The sequence below is a fragment of the Salvelinus sp. IW2-2015 genome, linkage group LG15 (assembly GCF_002910315.2).
Source record: "Salvelinus sp. IW2-2015 linkage group LG15, ASM291031v2, whole genome shotgun sequence".
Lineage (NCBI taxonomy): Eukaryota > Metazoa > Chordata > Actinopteri > Salmoniformes > Salmonidae > Salvelinus > Salvelinus sp. IW2-2015.
In genome coordinates, this window is record NC_036855.1 from 15,269,710 (window position 1) to 15,291,854 (window position 22,145).

The 22,145-nt window shown below is 43.5% G+C and overlaps 1 protein-coding gene, 1 long non-coding RNA gene and 1 pseudogene across 2 annotated transcripts in view; all 3 read left to right on the forward strand.

Annotated features, from left to right (window-relative positions):
* Window positions 1-1,871, forward strand: part of LOC139028854 (uncharacterized) — a 43,386-nt gene extending 41,515 nt beyond the window's left edge. The window contains exon 4 of the mRNA XM_070447342.1: window positions 651-1,871. Within this exon, the coding sequence (XP_070303443.1) occupies window positions 651-1,871 (1,221 nt within the window). The remainder of the gene's footprint in view (window positions 1-650) is intronic.
* A 9,867-nt stretch (window positions 1,872-11,738) lies between these two features.
* On the forward strand, window positions 11,739-16,701 carry LOC139028793 (uncharacterized). The gene is made up of 3 exons (XR_011481005.1): window positions 11,739-11,937; window positions 15,507-15,587; window positions 15,924-16,701. It is a non-coding gene; the product is annotated as an uncharacterized lncRNA (long non-coding RNA).
* A 3,256-nt stretch (window positions 16,702-19,957) lies between these two features.
* LOC111973990 (neurogenic locus notch homolog protein 1-like) overlaps window positions 19,958-22,145 on the forward strand; it is a 68,870-nt pseudogene continuing 66,682 nt past the window's right edge.

Genomic DNA, 22,145 nt, shown 5'->3' on the forward strand with positions numbered 1-22,145 from the left:
TGTATGTCTATGGTGGCCTGATATGGTTCCCAATCAGAGGCAGCTGTTTATCGTTGTCTCTGATTGGGGATCATATTTAGGTAGCCATTTCCCTTTGGTGTTGGTGGGATCTTGTCTATGTGTAGTTGCCTGTCGGCACTRGTTTGTATAGCTTCACGTTTCGTTTTGTTATTTTGTTAGTTTGTTCAGTGTTCATTCTTTTAATAAATAAGAATGTACGCATACCACTCTGCGCCTTGGTCCGATCCTTATAACGAACGTGACAGAAMATCCCACCAAAAATTGACCAAGCAGCGTGTTCAGGAGGAATGGACCTGGGAGGAGATTTTGGATGGAGCAGGACCCTGGACGCAGGCTGGGGAGTATCGCCTTCCTAAGGAGGAGATAGAGGCAGCGAAAGCGGAACGGCGATATTACGAGGAGTTGTACCAACGAGACAAGCACGAGAGGCAGCCCCATAAATGTTTTTGGGGGGGGCACACGGGGAGATTGGCTGAGTCAGGTTGGAGACCTGAGCCAACTCCTCGTGCTTACCGTGGGGAGCGTGTGACTGGTCAGACACCGTGTTACGCAATGATGCGCACGGTGTCTCCAGTTCGCATTCATAGCCCAGTGCGCTCTATTCCAGCTCCTCGCATTTGCCGGGCTAGAATGGGCATCCAGCCAGGACGGATGGTGRCGGCTCAGCGCTCCTGGTCTCCAGTACACCTCCTTGGACCAGGATATCCTGCGCCGGCTCTGCGTACTGTGTCTCCGGTGCGTCTGCACAGCCCAGTGCGTCCTGTGCTAGCACCACGCACTTGCCGGGCTCAAGTGAGCATCCAGCCAGGACGCATTGTGCCAGTTCTACGCTCCAGATCTCCAGTGCGCCTCCAGAGTCCAGTACGTCCTGTACCTCTTCCCGCACTCGCCCTGAGGTGCGTGTCATCAGCCCGGTGCCACCTGTACCGGTCCCACCCATCAGGTCTCCAGTGCGCCTCCACAGTCCAGTACATCCTGTGCCTCCTCTCCGCACTCGCCCTGAGGTGCGTGTCATCAGCCCGGTGGTCCACGCATCAGACCTCCAGTGCGCCTCCACAGTCCAGTACGTCCTGTTCCTGCTCCTCGCACTCGCCCTGAGGTGCGTTTCCCCAGCCCGGTACCACCAGTGCCGGGCACCACGCATCAGACTTCCAGTGCGCCTCCACAGTCCAGTACGTCCTGTGCCTCCTCCCCGCACTCGCCCTGAGGTGTGTGTCATCAGCCCGGTACCACACAGTACGGTCCCACGCATCAGGCCTCCAGTGCGCCTCCACAGTCCAGAGCTTCCGGCGACAGTTCCCAGTCCAGAGCTTCCGGCGTCAGTTCCCAGTCCAGAGCTTCCGGCGACAGTTCCCAGTCCAGAGCTTCCGGCGACGTTTGACAGTCCGGAACCTCCAACGACGTGCCACAGTCCGGAACCTCCAACGACGGGCCACAGTCGGAACCTCCAACGACGGGCCACAGTCCGGACCTCCAACAACGGTACACAGTCCGGAACCTCCTCCGACGGTCCACAGTCCGGAACCTCCACCGACGGTCCACAGTCCGGAACCTCCAACAACGGTCCACAGTCCGGAACCTCCACCGACGGTCACAGTCCGGACCTCCACCGACGGTCCACAGTCGGGGTCTCCGGTGACGGTCCACAGTCCGGGGTCTCCGGTGACGGTCCACAGTCCGGGGTCTCCGTGACGGTCCACAGTCCGGGGTCTCCGGTGACGGTCCACAGTCGCGGTCTCCGGACGGTCCACAGACCGGGGTCTCCGGCGACGGTCCCCAGTCCGGGTGTCCGGCGACGGTCTCCAGTCCGGGGTCTCGGCGACGGTCCCCAGCCGGGGCTCCGGCGATGATCCGCAGTCCAGAGCCTCCGGCGAGGATCCACGTCCGGTTCTACAAAGGTGGAGGATCAGCGTAAAGAGGGGGGGGCTGCGTCCAGAACCGGAGCCGGCACCGAGGGTATAATGCCCACCCGGACCTCCCCTATAGGTTCAGGTTTGCGGCGGGAGTCCGCACCTTTGGGGGGGTACTTGTCACGCCCTGACCTTAGATATCTCTGTTTGCCTTATATTTTGGTTAGGTCAGGGCGTGACTAGGGTGGGTACGCTAGTTTTTGTATTGTCTAGGGTTTTTTGTATGTCTAGGGTTTTTGTAGGTCTTGGTGATTTGTATGTCTATGGTGGCCTGATATGGTTCCCAATCAGAGGCAGCTGTTTATTGTTGTCTCTGATTGGGGATCATATTTAGGTAGCCATTCCCTTTGGTGTTGGTGGGATCTTGTCTATGTGTAGTTGCCTGTCAGCACTCGTTTGTATAGCTTCACGTTTCGTTTTGTTATTTTGTTAGTTTGTTCAGTGTTCATTCTTTTAATAAATAAGAATGTACGCATACCATGCTGCACCATGCTGCGCCTCCTTATAACGAACGTGACACACTGATCATTCACACTGTAGTGTGGGAGCTTTAGGTACAGTGAGGTTCAAGAACAGTGTTTCAACTGACATTGTGTCAATATGCAAGAAAAATAAATAATGAAAGCAAAAAGTGAAGCATTCGGTGTAAAACATACATGGCCAAAACATCAAGGTTTTTGATTCAAATAATCAATGGACTTTTAKTTCATAAGTGACACACTGGTCAAAAAACAAAAAAACTGATATCAATGTGATGGATCAACTGATTGGATTTGCAAAAAGTCATCGACGTAAGGGAATTTACTATTTTTTTCACACAATTTTTAACCTAAATCCAATGACAGGGTGTAATTCTTTGTTATTTCATGTTGAATTCACGTTCTTGATAACTCAACCAAATGTATATCAAAAATGGATGTTGAACTGACATCTGAGCCCAGTGGGGAGAGACTTGAATCTCTTTTCTGCTCAGCTTGCACTACATAGAGTACAGTCAGAGAGCATGAGGTACAGTATTAATTGTTTATTATCATTTAATCGAGCCAAATTAGCACATAGTGCTTTAGGAAAGACTTGTCATCACTCTACCCATTATAGCCCATTTCCGCCCTAGGAACCAAAGCTGACAGGTCTTACTAATATCCCTTTACTGCATCAAAGTGTACTACAGTGAGTGTAACATCATTCTGTGGCGACACTGATTCTCCGCCCCACGCCTGGCCTGGGAATCTGAGGCCATTTCCTTTTGCACTGGGACAAGTGATTTCCACCTCTGGCCTGATGGGAAACTGCTGTGAACGGAACACAACAGGGAGGAGGCACCGTGTGTGTGTGTGTGTGTGAACATGCCATGTTCTGACCAGAGGTATGTCAAGCTAGAATAAGTCAGTTCAGGTGGGACTAACAAACCAAAACAGTATGAAACAATGATCATTGTTAAAGGACCATAAACAAAAGGGCTTTAAAAGGGTTCATAATGACTGAATAAAACAGCAGTACCAAATGAAATATTCTGTTGGCCATAAATAACAGATACATAAAAGACTATAGTGGACAGTGGACGGAGATGGCATGATATCAAGCAGCATCTTGGACATATGCAAAGGTAGTCCTTCCTCCCCGGTAATACTGTGACGATAATCTTCACCCCAGGGGAGCCTACTATATATTGTATGAGTTAAATACCCACAGTACAGTACAGGTCAACACAACCACATATCAGAAGGGGGAGCATCCTCAGAGCACTGCTGATGTTAGCTAAACAAAGGCATATGTCCTTAGATGCGCACTAGATGCGCATCTTTTGGGCCACGGTGCACCACAATCACCGCTCTACAGGGAGACAGTCAGCCGCTACAAAGACTAAACAAGACAGCAGAGAGAGAGAGTGCGAGAGAGAGACCAGAGATGGGATTAGCTTAAAATGGCAACATGCCATGATTTAGTTTTAAGGAAGACATGAGAAAACCCCCATACAGCAGGGAGCCACATCTGAGATCTTAGTCATATATCAGACAAACATTTTCATCACACATCAATCAACATTATTTTATTTAAAGCTTTGGAAAATGTGAATAAATATTTGATTTTGGATTCATATGGAACATAGTGAACTGCTTGGTCAACTCCTTATGCAAAGCTTATCTGCATTGCTTGCTGTTTGGGGTTTGAGGCTGGGTTTCTGTATAGCACTTTGTGACATTGGCTGATGTAAAAAAGGGCTTTATTAATACATTTTATTGATTGATTGATTGACATGGGATTGTCGTGAATGCATGCAATAAATCGGAGCATGCACATATCCAAAGCAAGTCAAAATAAAGTTTTGGAATTAAGACTGAAGAACTGCACTGCACTTAAACTTAACTTACCCTATGTGCACTATTAGGCTGTTGATTATATTTGACAATAGTCCCATTTGAGTGTAATCATGGTATAATGCCCAAGGTGCACTCAACCTTCTGTTTCTCTACTTCTTTCTCACAGGTGTCGTTGCAGTATTAGTTCCGCCCTGTTGCTCTGTGTGTTTCCCACTGTGTAAAAGTATTTATATCATGAATAGGACTTTGATAACAACACTCTCTGCCAGACACAAACAAAGCAGGTCTGAAATGTGTTGACTCTTAATTTTGGCATTGTTTGGAMAGAGTAGGGGTGGACATCTGAGCACCCTGTGAACAGCATGGGCTATAGCTGCAGCTTGCCTTAAATAACTGTTTTGGTTTTCACATTTTCATCACTCAGGACAAATAAGAGGGAAAACACAAGGAACGGAGCTGAAGTTAGTGAGAGAAGAATGTTTAAGGTGACTTTAAGGTGATGGTACCATATTATTTCATGGAAAATCTTGTTGAGAGAGAGAGAGAAAGAGAGAGAGATTGGACAGTAAGACAAACATTCATGAAGTCACCCATGAATATTGTTGATCCAGTCGGTCCCTCTATGTGAGCTACAGAATAGGACCGCATGATAACAGSCACTTTTAGCTCAAGAAGTGAAAGAACCGGGCTATGGAAATCAAAACACTAACTTCCTGTATACTGTACTGGGACGTGACATTCTGCTGGGAAATGTGGTCCAGGAGGGGATGAGGCAGATTTCCTACCATGCACCTRTTCTGGGCCTTTGTCTTTCAGGAGGACTATTGTCATGAAACAGGCATATCATTTTGTGTCCAGGTTTTTAGAGAGGTTATCAATCATCTCATCTGCCCTGACTAAGGTGAGATTATTAGTCTCTTGTGGTGTTGCAGGAAGACAGGAAGTTATGTACATCTCCCAGTCTCTTTCTAAACCTGGGTGTCACATGCTACCATAGTTCTCACATACCYACATTACACACCACTCATATGGGAGTTGGTTAAGGGCTTGTAAGTAAGCATTTCACTGTAAGGTCAACACTTGTTGTATGTGGCGCTTGTGACAAATAACATTTGATTTGATTTGAGTACTAAGCCTCCTCACCCTACCTTCCCTCTCCCCAAACAATCATTAGATTGCTACACACACACTGTCTCTCACTTGCTCTATTGAGGCATACACAACTATTCTTTTAAAAACACACTTAGAGTAACACTATATGTTGCAACAACAACCAGAGTGCATCAGTCTTAAGTAGATTATTTTGCTGTAGATATTTACATTCACAAGAAAGACATTGAGAGAGAAAGAAAAGGAAGAATGAAAAAATGAAAGAAAGAGGGAAAGAAGGAAAGTCCCTCACTCACACTGAGGCACATTGGTGACCTTGCTGTGTTGGAGCCAGTGTCACTAACAGCGCTCTGAGACTTGACATGTATTTCATTCCCATGACTGGGCCTCAGATATTTACCCATAATTCCAGAGGGCATGGAGCCAGTCTGTCATGCTGCTCAGTGATCCTTAGCCTCTCAAGTCTCTCTTATRGTGATTACATCAGCCTACCCTATTTGGGAGCAACGCAGGTCCCTCTCTCTCAGACTGGTGGTGATGTGAAGGAATATCAAATTCAGGATCTCTCATCATCTACTGTAGTATGTAAATGCAGAAGTTGATGTTGAAAATATATGCAAGATTTTACCCTGAGGTAATGATAGGATAAATGTTTGATTAGTAAGCCATTAACAGGAATTCAGATTGGCCCACTCTGGAAGAGGTGATGCAATAGGTCAGAATGTTGATAGTTTGGTAAATTACCTCATCATGACACAGAATACTGAGCTGCATGGGCAGACACATACCATGCCTTTTGTTGTGCCTATCCTGGATCACCAGTTTTCTTTGCTCATTGGCTGGTGAACAATTCCACAGGGGCCATAATGTAAAAATGGTGCACTCATTTTCCAATTTGAATAATCTTGTGGGAGATCCTTGGGTAATCTTCAGGGAGATGAGTTATGTTTCAGAGAAAGTTCCTCCAGTGTCACCAGTGCAGAGTATAGTGTTGAGAACTAGACATAATCTGAGATGGATGTGTACTCAATCTATTAATACATTTAATGGGAAGTTAAGTAGTAAAAAAATAACATTCTGGCAGAACCACCCTGGGAATTGAAAAATCACAGGACCTCTTCACTCATGGCCCAAGCAACGGGTGTGGGACATAGAATGCCTGCATGATACTAGACCTACCGCAGAGGAAGACAGAGGAGAGAGAGATAGACTTTTTTAGAACTACAGAGAGAAAGAGATAGATCTAGAGAGAGAATTAAAGGGAGAGAGGGTGAAAGGAAAAGAGAGAGGGAAAGATGGACTGGSGAGAAGCAGCCCTCGTGATGAAAGGCCACATTGTTCCCAAACTCACTAAACTCACTACTTCTTTCTGGCTGCACCTCACACAGTGGCTTTAATGGGATGTTGGGAAGCTAACATTTACTCCACGAAATATGGTATATATGTCAGCTCGGGCTCAAGGGAGGGGTTTCAGAGACTCGGAAAGAGTGGATCCCACCAACACAGGGAAAGTCAAAACCTTGAGAACACTCCTTCAGCAGGCACAGTGAATGTTAAATAAACCTGAATCTGAAATATGTGTATTTAAATGCATATTATATCATCTCTGATTTTCTAAAGAGACAGTAAGCAATACGGTTTAACTTTGTTATTTAAAAAAATTACTTGGCATATTGCTATGGTTTGATGCTGTAACTTACAGTAGAAAGAACACTGTGAGGTAAAATGCTGCTATCCTGAGGTGAGAAGTGTGAGAATAAAGTGCCAGTGTTTATTGACTGTTGAGGTAACAAAGGGAATGGTGTTCTCACTGCCTGGGAACCATGGTCAGGGGGAGTGGCACTCTTCTACTTATTAGTGCTATAGAGAGAGGCCTACTCTACAGAACATTCCTATGATGAAAGACAAATCATCTTTCTCACTGAGTAGTGACTATCTTGGACAAGACATTCTAATGTTCATATTGTTCATGATGAAACAGCCATATACCAACTTAAACCTCAACCTCAACCAAGCGTATATTTCATAACCTGTCAGGCATATGAGCAACTGAAAATATGAATTAATTAGCTTTGAAGTGGAGAAGTGCTAGGGCCATGAGTTCAATGAGAAGGGTGAGGAGTCTTCAAAGAGCTTAGGGAGAGAGACAGAGTGTGGCGATGGACAAAGAAAAGCAGGGGTATAATATGGGTCAGCAGGCATGGTGCGACATGACAGCATCCAGGAGCCACAGAGGTTGATACAATCCCCCAGTAAACAAAAGAAGGAAGTGGTCCTATGCAGCTGGCTCCCACTGGCTTCCTGTTTGTGATTACGCAGCCAAAAACAGAATCAGAGCAGCTAGAGAGGGGTCTGGACCTCCCATGGTTCCACAGCACTGGGGTAAGCTACTACTGTTGACCCACGGTGGGCCTGTCCGTACATTGTGTCTCCCTACAGTAGCTGGAGTGCCCAGGGCACAATACTGGGAAGCAGCTGCATTGGCCAACATAAAAGTGACAAATGTGTGTTTATGCATCCAATTACATGTTACCCAGCTATTAACCTAATTAGTTGTGATTAGGTGTTGGAAATTTTAGTCCACACTTTAAGTGTCTTGTTCAGTCCCTTTCAGTATTGTGAGTGTTGGTGGGTGGCAGTCGATCAGGACTGTGTTGGTTATACATAAGTTGTTTAGAAATACTGTCATTGTTGAACTGGCTAATCAACAGACAATTCAAAATGCTTGACTAATATCAATGGTTGGTAGCAACGTACCCCATATCACACTTCTTATTTTCCAGACATGTCACCCCCTTCCCACACAACCTAACCAAGGACCCAGGCTAGCATTTCCCGCCATTTGACAGTATAACTTGAAAACCATCAATACAGTTTGTAAACCATCTCCTGCAGCCATTTATAAGAACAATACTAGAGGAGTAGAATACATTAATCTGTGGTTGATAKGCTCAGGAAATAATGAGACTGCAATACAATGGTGTATTTGTCCTATGATCAAGTAGTTTTCATATCCCCAGTTATAGACTGCTTCATGTATTGGCTCGGTGTGGGGGGTATTAGATGTGATGGACACTTCCTCTATTGTGGGAAAATTATATTCTCTGAGACATAAGAACGTATTTCACAAGCATCAGTTCCAGAGGCATACAGAAACTAATGTCTTCAAAAAGTGATTAAGCCAGAGAGAGGCATGACACTTTTAAAGAGTAAACTGATGATCCATTGCTTTGGCTTTTTTGCAGGGAATCAGTATTTCTCAATAATGCAAAATGATGAATTCATCAGGACTTCAGAAACAGCACTTTTGTGGTTTCTGGAAAAAACATATTTGATTAAAACATGATGGATGATTACTTCTTCATCGTCTTCCATCATGATTGTGTTGTTCCTTTCTACTAGAGGCCAGGAAGACAGCTATGTCTTCCACACACTTTGTTTATGTCGCCTGAATTTGTCAGAGGTCAGTCACACTGAACTGCATATATACAGTGACCAGTGGGGGCTGTTGAGGGGAGGACGGCTCATAATAATGTCTGGAATGGAGTCAATGGAATGGTATTGAACACATCAAAGACGCAGTTTCCGTTTGTTTGACACCACTCCATTGACTCAATTCCAGCCATTATTATGAGCCGTCGTCCCCTCAGCAGCCTCCACTGATAGTGACAACAGTTGTGTTCCTCTGCTCAGACAAACTAAATTACTTCTATGCTCGCTTCGAGGCAAGGAACACTGAAACATTCACAAGGCCGAAGGGCCAGACGGATTATCAGGACGTGTACTCAGAGCATGCGCTGACCAACTGGCAAGTGTCTTCACTAACATTTTCAACCTCTCCCTGTCTGAGTCTGTAATACCAACATGTTTCAAGCAGACCACCATAGTCCCTGTGCCCAAAAACACTAAGGTAACCTGCCTAAATGACTACCGACCCGTAGCACTCACATCTGTAGCCATGAAATGCTTTGAAAGGCTGGTCATGGCCCACATCAAGGGCCTAGAAAAAGGCCCTAAAAATTGTCAAAGACTCCAGCCACCCTAGTCATAGACTGCTCTCTCTGCTACCGCACAGCAAGCGGTACTGGAGTGCCAATTCTAGTTCCAAAAGTCTTCTCAACAGCTTCTACCCACAAGACATAAGACTCCTGAACAGCTAATCAAATGGCTACCCAGACTATTTGCATTGACCCCCCCCCCCCCCCACTCTCTTACGCTGCTGCTATTCTCTGTTTATTATCTATGCATAGTCACTTTAACTCTACCTACATGTACATATTACCTCAATTACCTTGACTATCCGGTACCCCCACACATTGACTCTGTACTGGTACCCCTGTACAAGTATAAAGCCTCGTTATTGTTATTTTACTGCTGCTCTTTAATTAAATGTTTTACTTAACACGTGTTTTTATTAAACCTGCGTTGTTGGTTAAGAGCTTGTAAGTAAGCATTTCACTATTTTTACATTTTTTATTTCACCTTTATTTTACCAGGTAGCCAGTTGAGAACAAGTTCTCATTTGCAACTGCGACTGACCAAGATAAAGCAAAGCAGTTCGACACATACAACAAACACAGAGTTACACATGGAATAAACAAACATACAATCAATAATACAGTAGGAAAATCTATATACAGCTGTGCAAATGAGGTAGGATAAGAGAGGTAAAGCAATAAATAGGCCATGGTGGCAAAGTAATTACAAATATAGCAATTAAACACTGGAATGGTAGATGTGCAGAGGATGAATGTGCAAGTTGAGATACTGGGGTGCAAAGGAGCAAGATAAATGAATAAATAAATACAGTATGGGGATGAGGTAGATTGGATGGGCTATTTACAGATGGGCTATGTACAGGTGCAGTGATCTGTGAGCTGTTCTGACAGCTGGTGCTTAAAGCTAGTGAGGGAGGTAAGAGTCTCCAGCTTCAGAGATTTTTACAGTTTGTTCCAGTCATTGGCAGCAGAGAATAGAAGGAGAGGCGACCAAAGGAAGAATTGGCTTTGGGGTGACCAGTGAGATATACCTGTGGAGCGTGTGCTACGGGTGGGTGCTGCTATGGTGACCAGTGAGCTGAGATAAGGCAGGGCTTTACCTAGCAGAGACTTGTAGATGACCTGGAGCCAGTGGGTTTGGCGACGAGTATGAAGCGAGGGCCAGCGAATGAGAGCAAACAGGTCGCAGTGATGGGTAGTATATGGGGCTTTGGTGACAAAATGGATGGCACTGTGATAGACTACATCCAATTTGCTAAGTAGAGTGTTGGAGGCTATTTGTAAATGACATCGCCAAAGTCAAGGATCGGTAGGATGGTCAGTTTTACGAGGGTATGTTTGGCAGCATGAGTGAAGGATGCTTTGTTGCGAAATAGGTAGCCGATTCTAGATTTAATTTTGGATTGGAGATGTTTAATGTGAGACTGGAAGGAGAGTTTACAGTCTAAAAGACACACATAGGTATTGTAGTTGTCCACATATTGTAAGTCGAACCGTCAGAGTAGTGATGCTGGACGGGCGGGCAGGTGCGGGCAGCGATCGGTTGAAGAGCATGCATTTAGTTTTACTTCGATTTAAGAGCAGTTGGAGGCCACGGAAGGAGAGTTGTATGGCATTGAAGCTCATCTGGAGGTTAGTTAACACAGTGTCCAACGAAGGGCAGAGGTATACAGAATGGTGTCGTCTGCGTAGAGGTTGATCAAAGAATCACCAGCAGCGAGAGCGACATCATTGTTGTATACAGAGAAGAGAGTCTGCCGAGAATTGAACCCTGTGGCACCCCCATAGAGACTGCCAGAGGTCCGGACAACAGGCCATCTGATTTGAGGTCTACAACTGTAAGGTCTACACCTGTTGTATTCGGTGCATGTGACAAATAAAGGCGACTTTTTATCCCCGTAATGCAACKCACTTTGAAAGGCGATAACCACAATGTTCCCTCTAAACTGCGCACATGCAGGGGAGTGAAGCTCCCCCGGGACAGCTGCGCAAAAGAAATATCAATGAGGGCATATTTGCACGAGATTGAACTTCACTCAACTTTCTAGAGTTTTCACCGTTAGTTAACACTATCAATGTTTCCCTTTAATGTGGGAATTGTGATCGAATCAATGCAATATTAGCCACTTTTAATGCAACATACTGAAACAAAACGAACTATGCAAGACTTAGTATGCAAAACTAACTATACAAGAGATTTTGTTGTAGGCAGAGTAGGATTCTATTGCATTGATAGGCACAAAGGTGCAAAGCCACGAAGGCACATACTCTACACAGACCAGTGCGCCATAACCAATCAGAGCTGCAGTAGGCCTATATGCAAATAGACCATTGCCATATATGGATCTGTACCATTCACTTTGAACTGGACTGTTTTTACAGCATCAGCAGTCATGAGTAGATGGGCTTGTTTTGAGATTAAAGCAATAGCTACATGTAACGACGTGTGCACATTGTACATTTGTTCATATCCTTTGCTAGTTTGTGAGTTATTAGCCCAGTTATTGATCATTTGTAGTCAGCGATGGGGGCGTGATTGCTTCCTGCAAGAGCACAAATCTTTGAAAAAGGAGTCAGGTAAGGAGCTTTTTTTGTCTTAAAGTGGCAGTGTTGTATTTGGAGACATGCTTGAATAAACTAAGTAGCCAATAGGCAGAGGGTAGCATAATTCGTCTGATTCTCTGTAATAGTGGTATGGGAATAATTATGCATTTTATTTTGTAAAGTACATCGAACAACACAACAATATTTTCAGTCACCTCCTTGTCTGAAGGACAAGTGGATAAACAGGTTAATGTCAATCTCTGCATGTTTTTTTCAAAAGTCTCATGGAATGTAGGCATACATTGAACACCACACATTGACTGCTACTGTAGGCTGGACGATAGAACAGCTATTTCCATGTAAAAATGTTATTGGATACATTTTCTACATTGTTTTTAATGGTAGACCACTCTGTTAGGCCTACATGATGATCAAATAGCCACAGAGCCTKCTTGACCACTGTTCAATCTAACTTAAAGCGGGTACAGCCTCAGTGTTCACAGTAAACACGCACCGAAAGTGGCACAGAATTTTCACAATGTTCAAGTTTGCGCTCACAGACCTGAAATTTGCAGTGATTTWAAAAAAATTGAGGGAACATTTGCGGTGACCATCGACTAGACAAAATTGATCCACTCGAACGCACCCATTGGCCGCATTGGAGCAGAACACTTTTGTCAAGACTGATTGCCTTGACAAGACTGGGGTCCACTTTCGTACATGTGGTGATATAGCTCCCAAATAAATGAATGCYATATAAATCATAATGATTATCTCCCTTACACTGATTCAGCTGTCCCTGGCCTGTAACTCCCTGTTTTATTATAAACAAGATGATCAACTAGACTTTCTACTTTTCTCCGATTGGATGTTTAAAAAAGCTCAGTGGCCTGGAGGTGACATAACAGTCATATATTAAAGTGATTAGAAGATCCCAGAGCCTCTTACAGGAGGTTTATGTGCACTCAACATGGTAATTACCAGGCTAACCTAACCATCAGTGCCCGCAGACAAGAAGCAGGACAAACGGTTGGTAGGGCTGAGGTTTGGGGTGGGGGGTGGGGGGTGTTTCACTTTGTGTGGTATTACCGAGGCAACAGGGTCTCCTGGCCTTCCTGCCCCCACAGACTTAAGTGTTTCCTCTCGGTGTGGCAGGGCAGCTCAGGGACGTAGAGGTGAGAGTAATTGACACAGCAGGGCTAGTGTGGATATCAGCGCCTATGGTCACAAGAGGAAACTGATCAGGTGATTGTTCAAAGGATTAGATAGATCTGTTGCTTTTCAGGGTTGTTTTACTTTCAAAGGGAAACATGTTTCAACAAAGAGTGTTAATTGAATACTCACACCTGTATGTGTATGTGATGGGCGAAGGTGGATGAAGGAGAGAAGCAGAAGAGAAAGCAAGTTCTTTGTTCACACTTTAGCAAATTTCGTTAAATACTCCATTTGTTCACACTTCAGCAAACTGCTATATAATCCAGTGGAGTGCCCTGAGTCAACAATTAAACCCTTACTGGAAGTGTGTTGGAGAGGAGTTTATGCCCAGTCGGTGTGTTCCTGTTGATTTACAAACCTAAGCAACATGTTGTTGAAGGAATTTACACATTTTAACATTTGTTTGGACTGCCTTGAACTGAGACATTGAGCTAAGATGTTATCAACTTAAAATTAATTCAAACATGATATGGCGGTGAGGTGCCACTTCAGTGCTGAAATTATATCTTCTGATGACAAAACACCACAAATTGGTACAGCATMGTAATACAGTACGTAGATGTATGCATAAAAGAGGCAACCATTGAGTTCTTTATGAAGCTGTAGTGAATAGACACGTCCCAACATGTCCGCTGAAGCCACCTCCCTCCCCCCCAGTCCTATTAGCATGTGGAGGGAGGATGAGGGATGGTTCTGGTTTTCACATGGCATGGTACAAACAATTACTCTGTGTTTCTCTGCAGCTCAGAGTGCTGTATGCTCTGGTGTGGATTGGGTTAGCTGTACACTTCATCTCAACACACAGTAGATTTAGAGATATGGATCATATTCAACTAGTTTAGGAGTGTTGAATTGGGATGAATGGAGCCTTGGTTTAAGGAAAAGACACACTCGTCTAAGTAACAACTAATAAGAGAGAGAGAGAGACTTGAAGGACAGCTTTTGGGAGGAATTAAAATAATTATCTGGTTTCTCTGATACACCTACTGTACCACTGTATATTGTAGCAGTCTAATATTTCCATTGTAATAAGTGAGTAGCATTGTAATAAGTGAGTAGCATTGTAATAAGTGTGTTTAGACAAGTGGCCAGTAAGAAGCTCTGATCTGTGACTCTGCCATGTCAATGTTTGGACATGCAGTGATAGCTCAGGCAGTACCTCAGCACTACTAAATCACAACCTAAAACAAACTGAAACTAGAGCCCCTCCCAACTGTGATAAACTCACCTTGGAGTGCTAACAGAGACCATTTTACCAGGACAGGTACTAACAGGTAGACAACACAATTATTTTCCAGGGAGTGATCTAATAGTGAAATTCTACCCTGTCTGTTTTCAGTGGCATGAGCTGATAAAGTGAGGCTGGTCCTGTGTGACTTGGTAAGAGAGGGGCATTAGCAATGCCAAGGTTGTGGTTTCAATCCCCGTAGGGGTAACATATACTTAAATGCYTGCACTCAATTAACTGTAAATTGCTTTGGATAAAATGATTTGCTAAGTGTCATTACAGATGTAGCATCTTCATTTCATTGCTCTTTTGTTACTGAGAATGTTCCTGCACAGCAAGAAATGCAAACTTGTAGTGTATTTGACATTTAAAAAGGCTTCTAAAGTTTGTAATTTCCACTTTAAAATGTCAGACTTGACCCAATCATTTTATCAACCCCATAGTAATTCACATTTCCTTTTGCTGCAGGATTATTTACCTGCTGTTGCAAACTGGCTCAAATGAATATCCTGCATATGTATGGTCTTCAATAATGGCTACCGGGATGGGGGGCATTGAAATGGCCCAGATCAACACAATGAGAAGGAAGGCAACACAAATCCTGTTTACACTCAACCTTGGGATGTGACACAATACAAATGTTCCTCTTATTACATTGGGCATAAAACAATAGCTGATTATATAATTTACATTACTTTTGTCTATGTTTTTCTGAAAAAGTTAGAAAACCTTTTTTTTGTCAAACTCCAGCTAATTAAAAAAAAAAAATTACTGTTGAAAAACAATATCCCACATATAAATACTGTAATGTAAACACACTTAAAGTTTTTTTTWGACAAAATATTTTTTTAGACATGTACAAACTTCATGGAGAATGCATTCAAGAAGTTGGGAACAATAAAGGAGCAATAAAGAATAACAGAGGAAAGGCCCACCCTCTCCCACTTGTGWCATGTCATGAGGATACCTGGACCACCTATTGCGATGTGCCTTTTGTTAAGTAAATCAGGTGATAAATTAGGTGAAAGGGAGACTGGAGTGGGACATCACTACTTCCTCAACCACTTTAACTTTCTCTTCATCATCTTCTCCCCCATCCTTTCACTCCTTTGCCATTCTCTCCATGATCTACTCCTCTAACCCTTCTCTCCATTCTCAGGACCCAGGGACACAAAGTTTGCTTCAGTCTTCCTCTTCCCACACTCCAGGCTTTTGTTCTACCTGGAGGTCCGGTTGGCATGTACGCAGTTCCTTTAAATGTCACACAGAAATGGATTCACCACTGAAAAAATGTGTCCCTGCCCTGCAGGCATAGAAACCACCGGTTGCAAAACTGTTCCCTTCTGCTTTGTTTACGATTAGGGAAAGGGGTATACCTAGTCAATTGTACAACTGAATGCATTCAAATGAAATGTGTCTTCTGCATTTAACCCAACCCCTCTGATTAGTGATACTTGGAAAATGTTTGTACCAGTGCCAAATTAATTATTGCACAATTTTGAAATGAATTAATGGTATTTGTGAGTGGGAGTTGACATTTGCACTGACGATCTGATTGTGTGCCCTGAAACCTTAGGATACACGTACCTGTAGGGGGTGCGTACTGGCAGCAGAGAAGTCAGGCGCAGGAGAGCAAAAAACGGATTTACAACGGCGCAGTTTAATAAACAAAACCACCGTAAACAGAACAATAAATCAATGGGTAAACAAAACCCGTTACACACCAGCATAACATGCACAAGCACTACAAATAAACAATTCCGGACAAGGACATGGGGGGAACAGAGGGTTAAATACACAACATGTAATGATGGAATTGAAACCAGGTGTGTGGGAAGACAAGACAAAACAAATGGAAAATGAAAGGTGGATCGGCGATGGCTAGAAGACATGTGACGTCGAACCGCCGAATGCCGCCRGAACAAGGAGAGGGACCTACTTCGGCGGAAGTCGTGACAGTACCAGCCTTAGAAACAATGTTAAAAGTCATCATAAACTACTAAAACATTCTCACGAAGGGTATACTTGATCATTAAGGACAACAACAACCTGAGCCACTGCCTGTTCACCCCGCTATCATCCAGAAGGCGAGGTCAGTACAGGTGCATCAAAGCTGGGACCGAGAGACTGAAAAATAGCTTCTATCTCAAGGCCATCAGACTGTTAAACAGCCATCACGAACACAGAGAGGCTGCTGCCTACATACAGACTTGAAATCATTGGCCACTCTAACAAATGGATCACTAGTCACTTTATTAATGCCACTTTAATAATGATGTTTACATATATTACATTACTCATCCCTTATGTATATACTGTATTTTATACCATCTATTGCATCTTGACTATTCTGCTCGGTCATTGCTCGTCCATATATTTTTATGTACATATTCTTATTCCATCCCTTTACTTAGATTTGTGTTTTATTGGGTAGTTGTTGTGGAGTTGTTAGATTACTTGTTAGATATTGCTGCACTGTCGGAACTAGAAGCACAAGCATTTCGCTACACTTGCAATAACATCTGCTAACCATATGCATGTGACCAATACAATTTTATTTGATAATTAGCAGTTGTAAAATGATCAGGAAAATGAACCAATTTCTGAATCTGACCTGCTCTGTTTTTGCTGGTTCAGCACAACCAGAAAGTACTTATCTAAGTTCCAGGCCTACTGTCAGCATTTACTTATCTTATTTACTATGGAGGATTAGATCTGTTATCATGGTTCATGCTAGATGACAGATTTGAATCATGCATAGGCCTACATCCTGAGAGAAGGTTGTGATGCTCTACATTAGAAGCTGTTTAAAGGAATCGGAATGCATATAACATATGGAGATGAGTAGATTAGAACATTTCCCCACAAGTGTTTGCAAGACAGAATGTTGTGTGTTGTGTGAATTTACAGTACATCTTCACTTGGGCTGCTTAAAGAGCTCTTTAAAGCCTACATTTGTATTTGTAAGATGTGCATACAATCAAAGAGTGGGCCACCAACAAAAACATAAACAATATAGGAATACATTCTTTATTTGGTTTTATAAACTGGGTCGAGCCCTGAATGCTGATTGGCTGTGTAACGGCAGATTTCCTCCTCTTCGTCTGAAGAGGAGGTGTAGCAGGGGTCGGACCAAAGCGCAGCGTGGTTAGTGTTCATCATGTTTAATTAAAGACGATAAACGCGYACACTACAAAATACAAAACAATAAATGTGAAAAAAACGAAACAGTCCTATCTGGTGCATAGACACAAAGACAGAAGACAACCACCCACAAAACCCCAACACAAAACAGGCTACCTAAATATGGTTCCCAATCAGAGACAATGACTAACACCTGCCTCTGATTGAGAACCATATCAGGCCAAAACATAGAAACAGGAAAACTAGACACACAACATAGAATGCCCACTCAGCTCACGTCCTGACCAACACTAAAACAAAGAAAACACAAAAGAACTATGGCCAGAACGTGACAAGCTGATTGGCCCGTATACCACGGGTATGACAAAACATTTATTTTTACTCTTCTAATTACATTGGTACATTGTTATTTTTGCATTTGACCCCTTTTCCGATCTTGTCTKATCACTGCAACTCCCCAACGGGCTCAGGAGGCAAAGGTCAAGTCATGTGTCCTCAGAAACCCGCCAAACCACGCTTCTTAACACCCGCCCGCTTAACTCGGAAGCCAGCCGCACCAATGTGTTGGAATAAACGCCCTTCAACTGACGACCGAGGTCAGCCTGCAGGCACCCAGCCCACCACAAGCGCACGATGAGCCAAGTAAAGCCCCCCTGGCCAAACCCTCCTCTAACCCGGACGACGCTGGGCCAATTGTGCGCCTCTAGATCACAGCCGGTTGTGATACAGCCCAGGTCTGTAGTGATGACTCTAGCATTGCGATGCAGTGCCTTAGACRGCTGCTTCACTCGGGAGGCCCTGGTAACCAATTTATAATAGCAGTAAGGCACCAGTTAGGCAACTACTGTAGCTATCCAGCTAGCTAGTAAACGTGCTAGCTATTTCAGTGGATGTTTTCACATTTCTACTGACAAATAAATACATTTCTAGCGGCAAATATGCTAATTTATAGCCATGGTATAAACGGGATAATCAACTCAGGGCTCTATGCCTTCTTTGGAAAATAATGCAACTCTGTGGAAGGATAGTTCCAACCTTCCACGTCGTACATTATTWTCCTGTGAACGCATAGCCCCTCCTTGATTATCCCTTACATCATTTGGTTATGACATAAGACATACAGTAGATAGAACAAAATACATATTCTTCCAAACTAGGGGTTAATTGGTTTAATTCACCTGGTTTAATTGAGGATTCATTCTGTTATATTTAGGATTACATTAATAGAAATTAGCCTCGGCTTACTGGGAATTCTACATACTGTGGCTTTAATGTGTGTTGTTTTGTCAGTGATTGCAATAGCCTACCATTTAACAAGAAACGGCAGGGAGAAAATGTTTGTAAATGTGCTATTTTGACGGCTTTACATAGGGTGCGTGTATTTTCCTACTGCTCCTCAGAAAGTTTTCTGGATACAATGAATAGTTGTCATGGTTGAAGTAGGCCTATTACCTGTTCACACTGCAGGCCTTAATGCTCAAATCAGTTGCTTTTCAAATCCGTTTTGGAATACTGACTGTCCAAACAGCAAGTTACAAATGACCAAATCGGATGTGTGTGTTCAGACAGCGGTCATTTGCTGACAGGCTATAATCCCTCGAGGAGTTTGTTTTGCATGGCCCGGTGCCCCGGGTGGGTAGATTTCACTTAAGGATCAATGGAATGGTCTAAAATGAGCAAACTCCGCTCACCCAGGGCACACAAAAAGTACTTGACCACTCAGAAGCTATGCAGCAAGCTAAGGTGACAATAACGCCTGCCATGGACATCCCAGTTGCTTCGAATGCTCAAAGTCATACTGTGAAAACACTTTAAAGCCTCAAAGGATAAGATTATCCAACTTTCAAAAACCATCCTTTTTGGCTAGCTATTTAGCACATTCACTAATTTGTTTGTAAACAATCAACAGTAGTGAGTGCATACATTTGAGTATTTGTTCAAACTGGTCCCCCATTGGAATRGAACCCACAACCCTGGCATTGCAAGTGCCACACTCTACCAACTAAGCCACACAGGACTTCACCACTAGAGCTCAACAAACTGTCAACAGAGTAGCTAGCAAGCAACAAAATATGCCAAATAACAGTCTAAGAACCACTTGAGAGCAAATAAATTAGATTTGACCATTCAGACAAAAGTCCAATGGCCAGGAATCAAATTTGTATCTGACTTCAAACCACCTACGAAAGTGCGCACTTTTTGGACTTTTCTATTGGTTCCATTGCAATAGGCACGCTTAATCAAGCACAGATACAGCATCTTATATGATTTCAAATAATATATGTGTCTGTTACATATCTGATTCCATGTGCTTTTTGGCTGTTCAGATTGTAGGAAAAACAGCCGATTCTAAAAAAACAAACAAATATTGAGTCACTTCAAACTGCCAATGTGAACAAGGCTTTTGTGGTGCGGAAGGATAACGCCCCTAGATGTGGAATTGGGAATGGAGGAATTGAAAATTGAGTCCCTCGAATCATTTACAACTTGGAAACTGGAGTGACAACATTGCATGTACACTACGGAGTTCACAGAAACGCGCCGCAAACGGTTACTTTTTTGGATCTATGAAATTATGAATTCGACGTTTTTTTAATTGTCGAAGAGGAAAATAAAATAGGATCTATGATAACTCCAGGTGGAATTATTTATCAATTTTAAATCAGAAAAAAAGGAATGCATCCTTTCTTTGTGAAACTAACTTTCCTGTTGTCGCTGATTGTTCTAACACGAGGTAAGCGCAATAATAATATTAAACCATGTTTGGTTTGATACACAGTGGGTAAATATTCATAAAAAAAAATAATTATACATTTAGCCTATTACGGAGATGTTTTCCATGAATTCAGTCACATACGCTCGTATTATTGCAAAGTAAATGCTGATAGGAACAAATAGGAAGAAGTCGCAAAGCTGATTTTTTTGAACTATCTCAGAACGTTACACTTGTTGCATTCGTTCTCCAAGCGTTTTTTGAAAGGCAGCTTCTCTCTTTGAGGATGGCTTGACATATGGGAATTACTTGGCAAAAGTGCCTCTTTAGTTGTGCTTCTTTTTTCWTCAGCTTCCGTTTTGTTTCTATCTTAAGTTTATTTTGTATTCACAGATAGCCAGGCATCACATTGTCAACATCTGACATATTGATATTGGTTGTAGTCTCATGCATGACTCCCACAATTGTGAGAAAGTTTCTTAATTTGCAGTGATTTAAGCTCCCACAACGCACTGATAACCAATTAAGATTTACGTATAACTGCTCTGTTATAACTAATTCTCATTCCAACGTATACTTTCTATGTAGGTTTTATTTGCACATGGATATTGTTTCCATTTCCTCCATACGTTTCATGTGGATGTATTCATTGTGCGTGCGCCTCTCGCTAGACAGCTGTGGCACTCTCGGCTCGCAGACGCAGCTCTTGACAGACCAACCTGGTGCCAGGCAGACGCTGCAACAGACGGTTCGCTGTGCGTGACGCGTTTGCCAGAAAGTTCACTGTTCAGTCTATAACTTTTCACAGGAATATGAAAACTGAAGCCTCGGCCATTGGGGCAGTTTTGAGTCGATTTACACAGAACCGTTTTCGCAGCGCTATGTTACTCCCCAAATATAGTACATTCGATGGGACAGCTGAAAAGGGAAGAAGAATGCACCTACCAGTGTGGTGTCAAGTCCCATTCACCACAAACTGCACTTCAAGATGGCTGTAGTCACACCTAAGCCATAACAATCACCGTCATGAGGGATAGTTCTGTAATTTATTACTCATGGCTTAGTTAACAAAGCACTTGGGTGTTATTTTGTTAATGTGATGACTGTATGTGAAAATAGAAAGAAGACATGAGTATTTATACTTGGATTGTGCTGTTGTTGTTGTGTTGACACATTCTGTTTGCAGGTTTAAGATGCTCTATGTCCACCGAGTTGTGTTTGAAACTGGGGAGGTGTGAGGCCACAGCTGATGGAAATGGAGAGTGCAAGTAAGTTTCAAATCCCATTATTTGACTAGAGGGAAACACCTGCAGCCTGTATAAACACATATTATACATTCCAGAGATCATTTAGTGAATGACATAACTTTTGGGATAAGTTGTTAAATCGTGTTGAGATGAGGCCCGCCATATGCCGCACACTGCATTTTCAGTTCTCTCAGATAGCAGCACATGCCTATTGTTGGAAGGCAAACACAACCCAGGCTTATTGATGAGGACTGCACTGGGGGTTGCTGTGTCTGTGTGTCTCGTGGCCTGCCCAGTTTTGTCCACTGCTACTGCATGCAGGCTCCCTCTCTCCAGCAGAAGTCTATGTTCGAGACACCCACTCTGGGCCCTAAATCTTGTTTCTCTTTTCTTTCACGGAGCGACAGCTGGGCTTTGCCAGAAGCTCGGCGGCCATTGTTCTCCAGTCAGATTAATTCTGTGTGACTAATCTGGGTGAGGCTTCCCAGAGTGCTGGCTGCGGCCTCTGTCCTACTCCTCTCCCCCTGACTAGCTGCCTTCCCCGCCACCCTATCCCTAACCAGCTGGCTCTCCCCGTCTACCCCTACTCCCCTGACTACCCCTAACTCCCCCGTCCTACCCTACTCCTCGCCTGACACTACCTGCCTCCCCCCGTCTTACCCCTACTCCCCCCCTAACCTACTCCTTTCCCCAT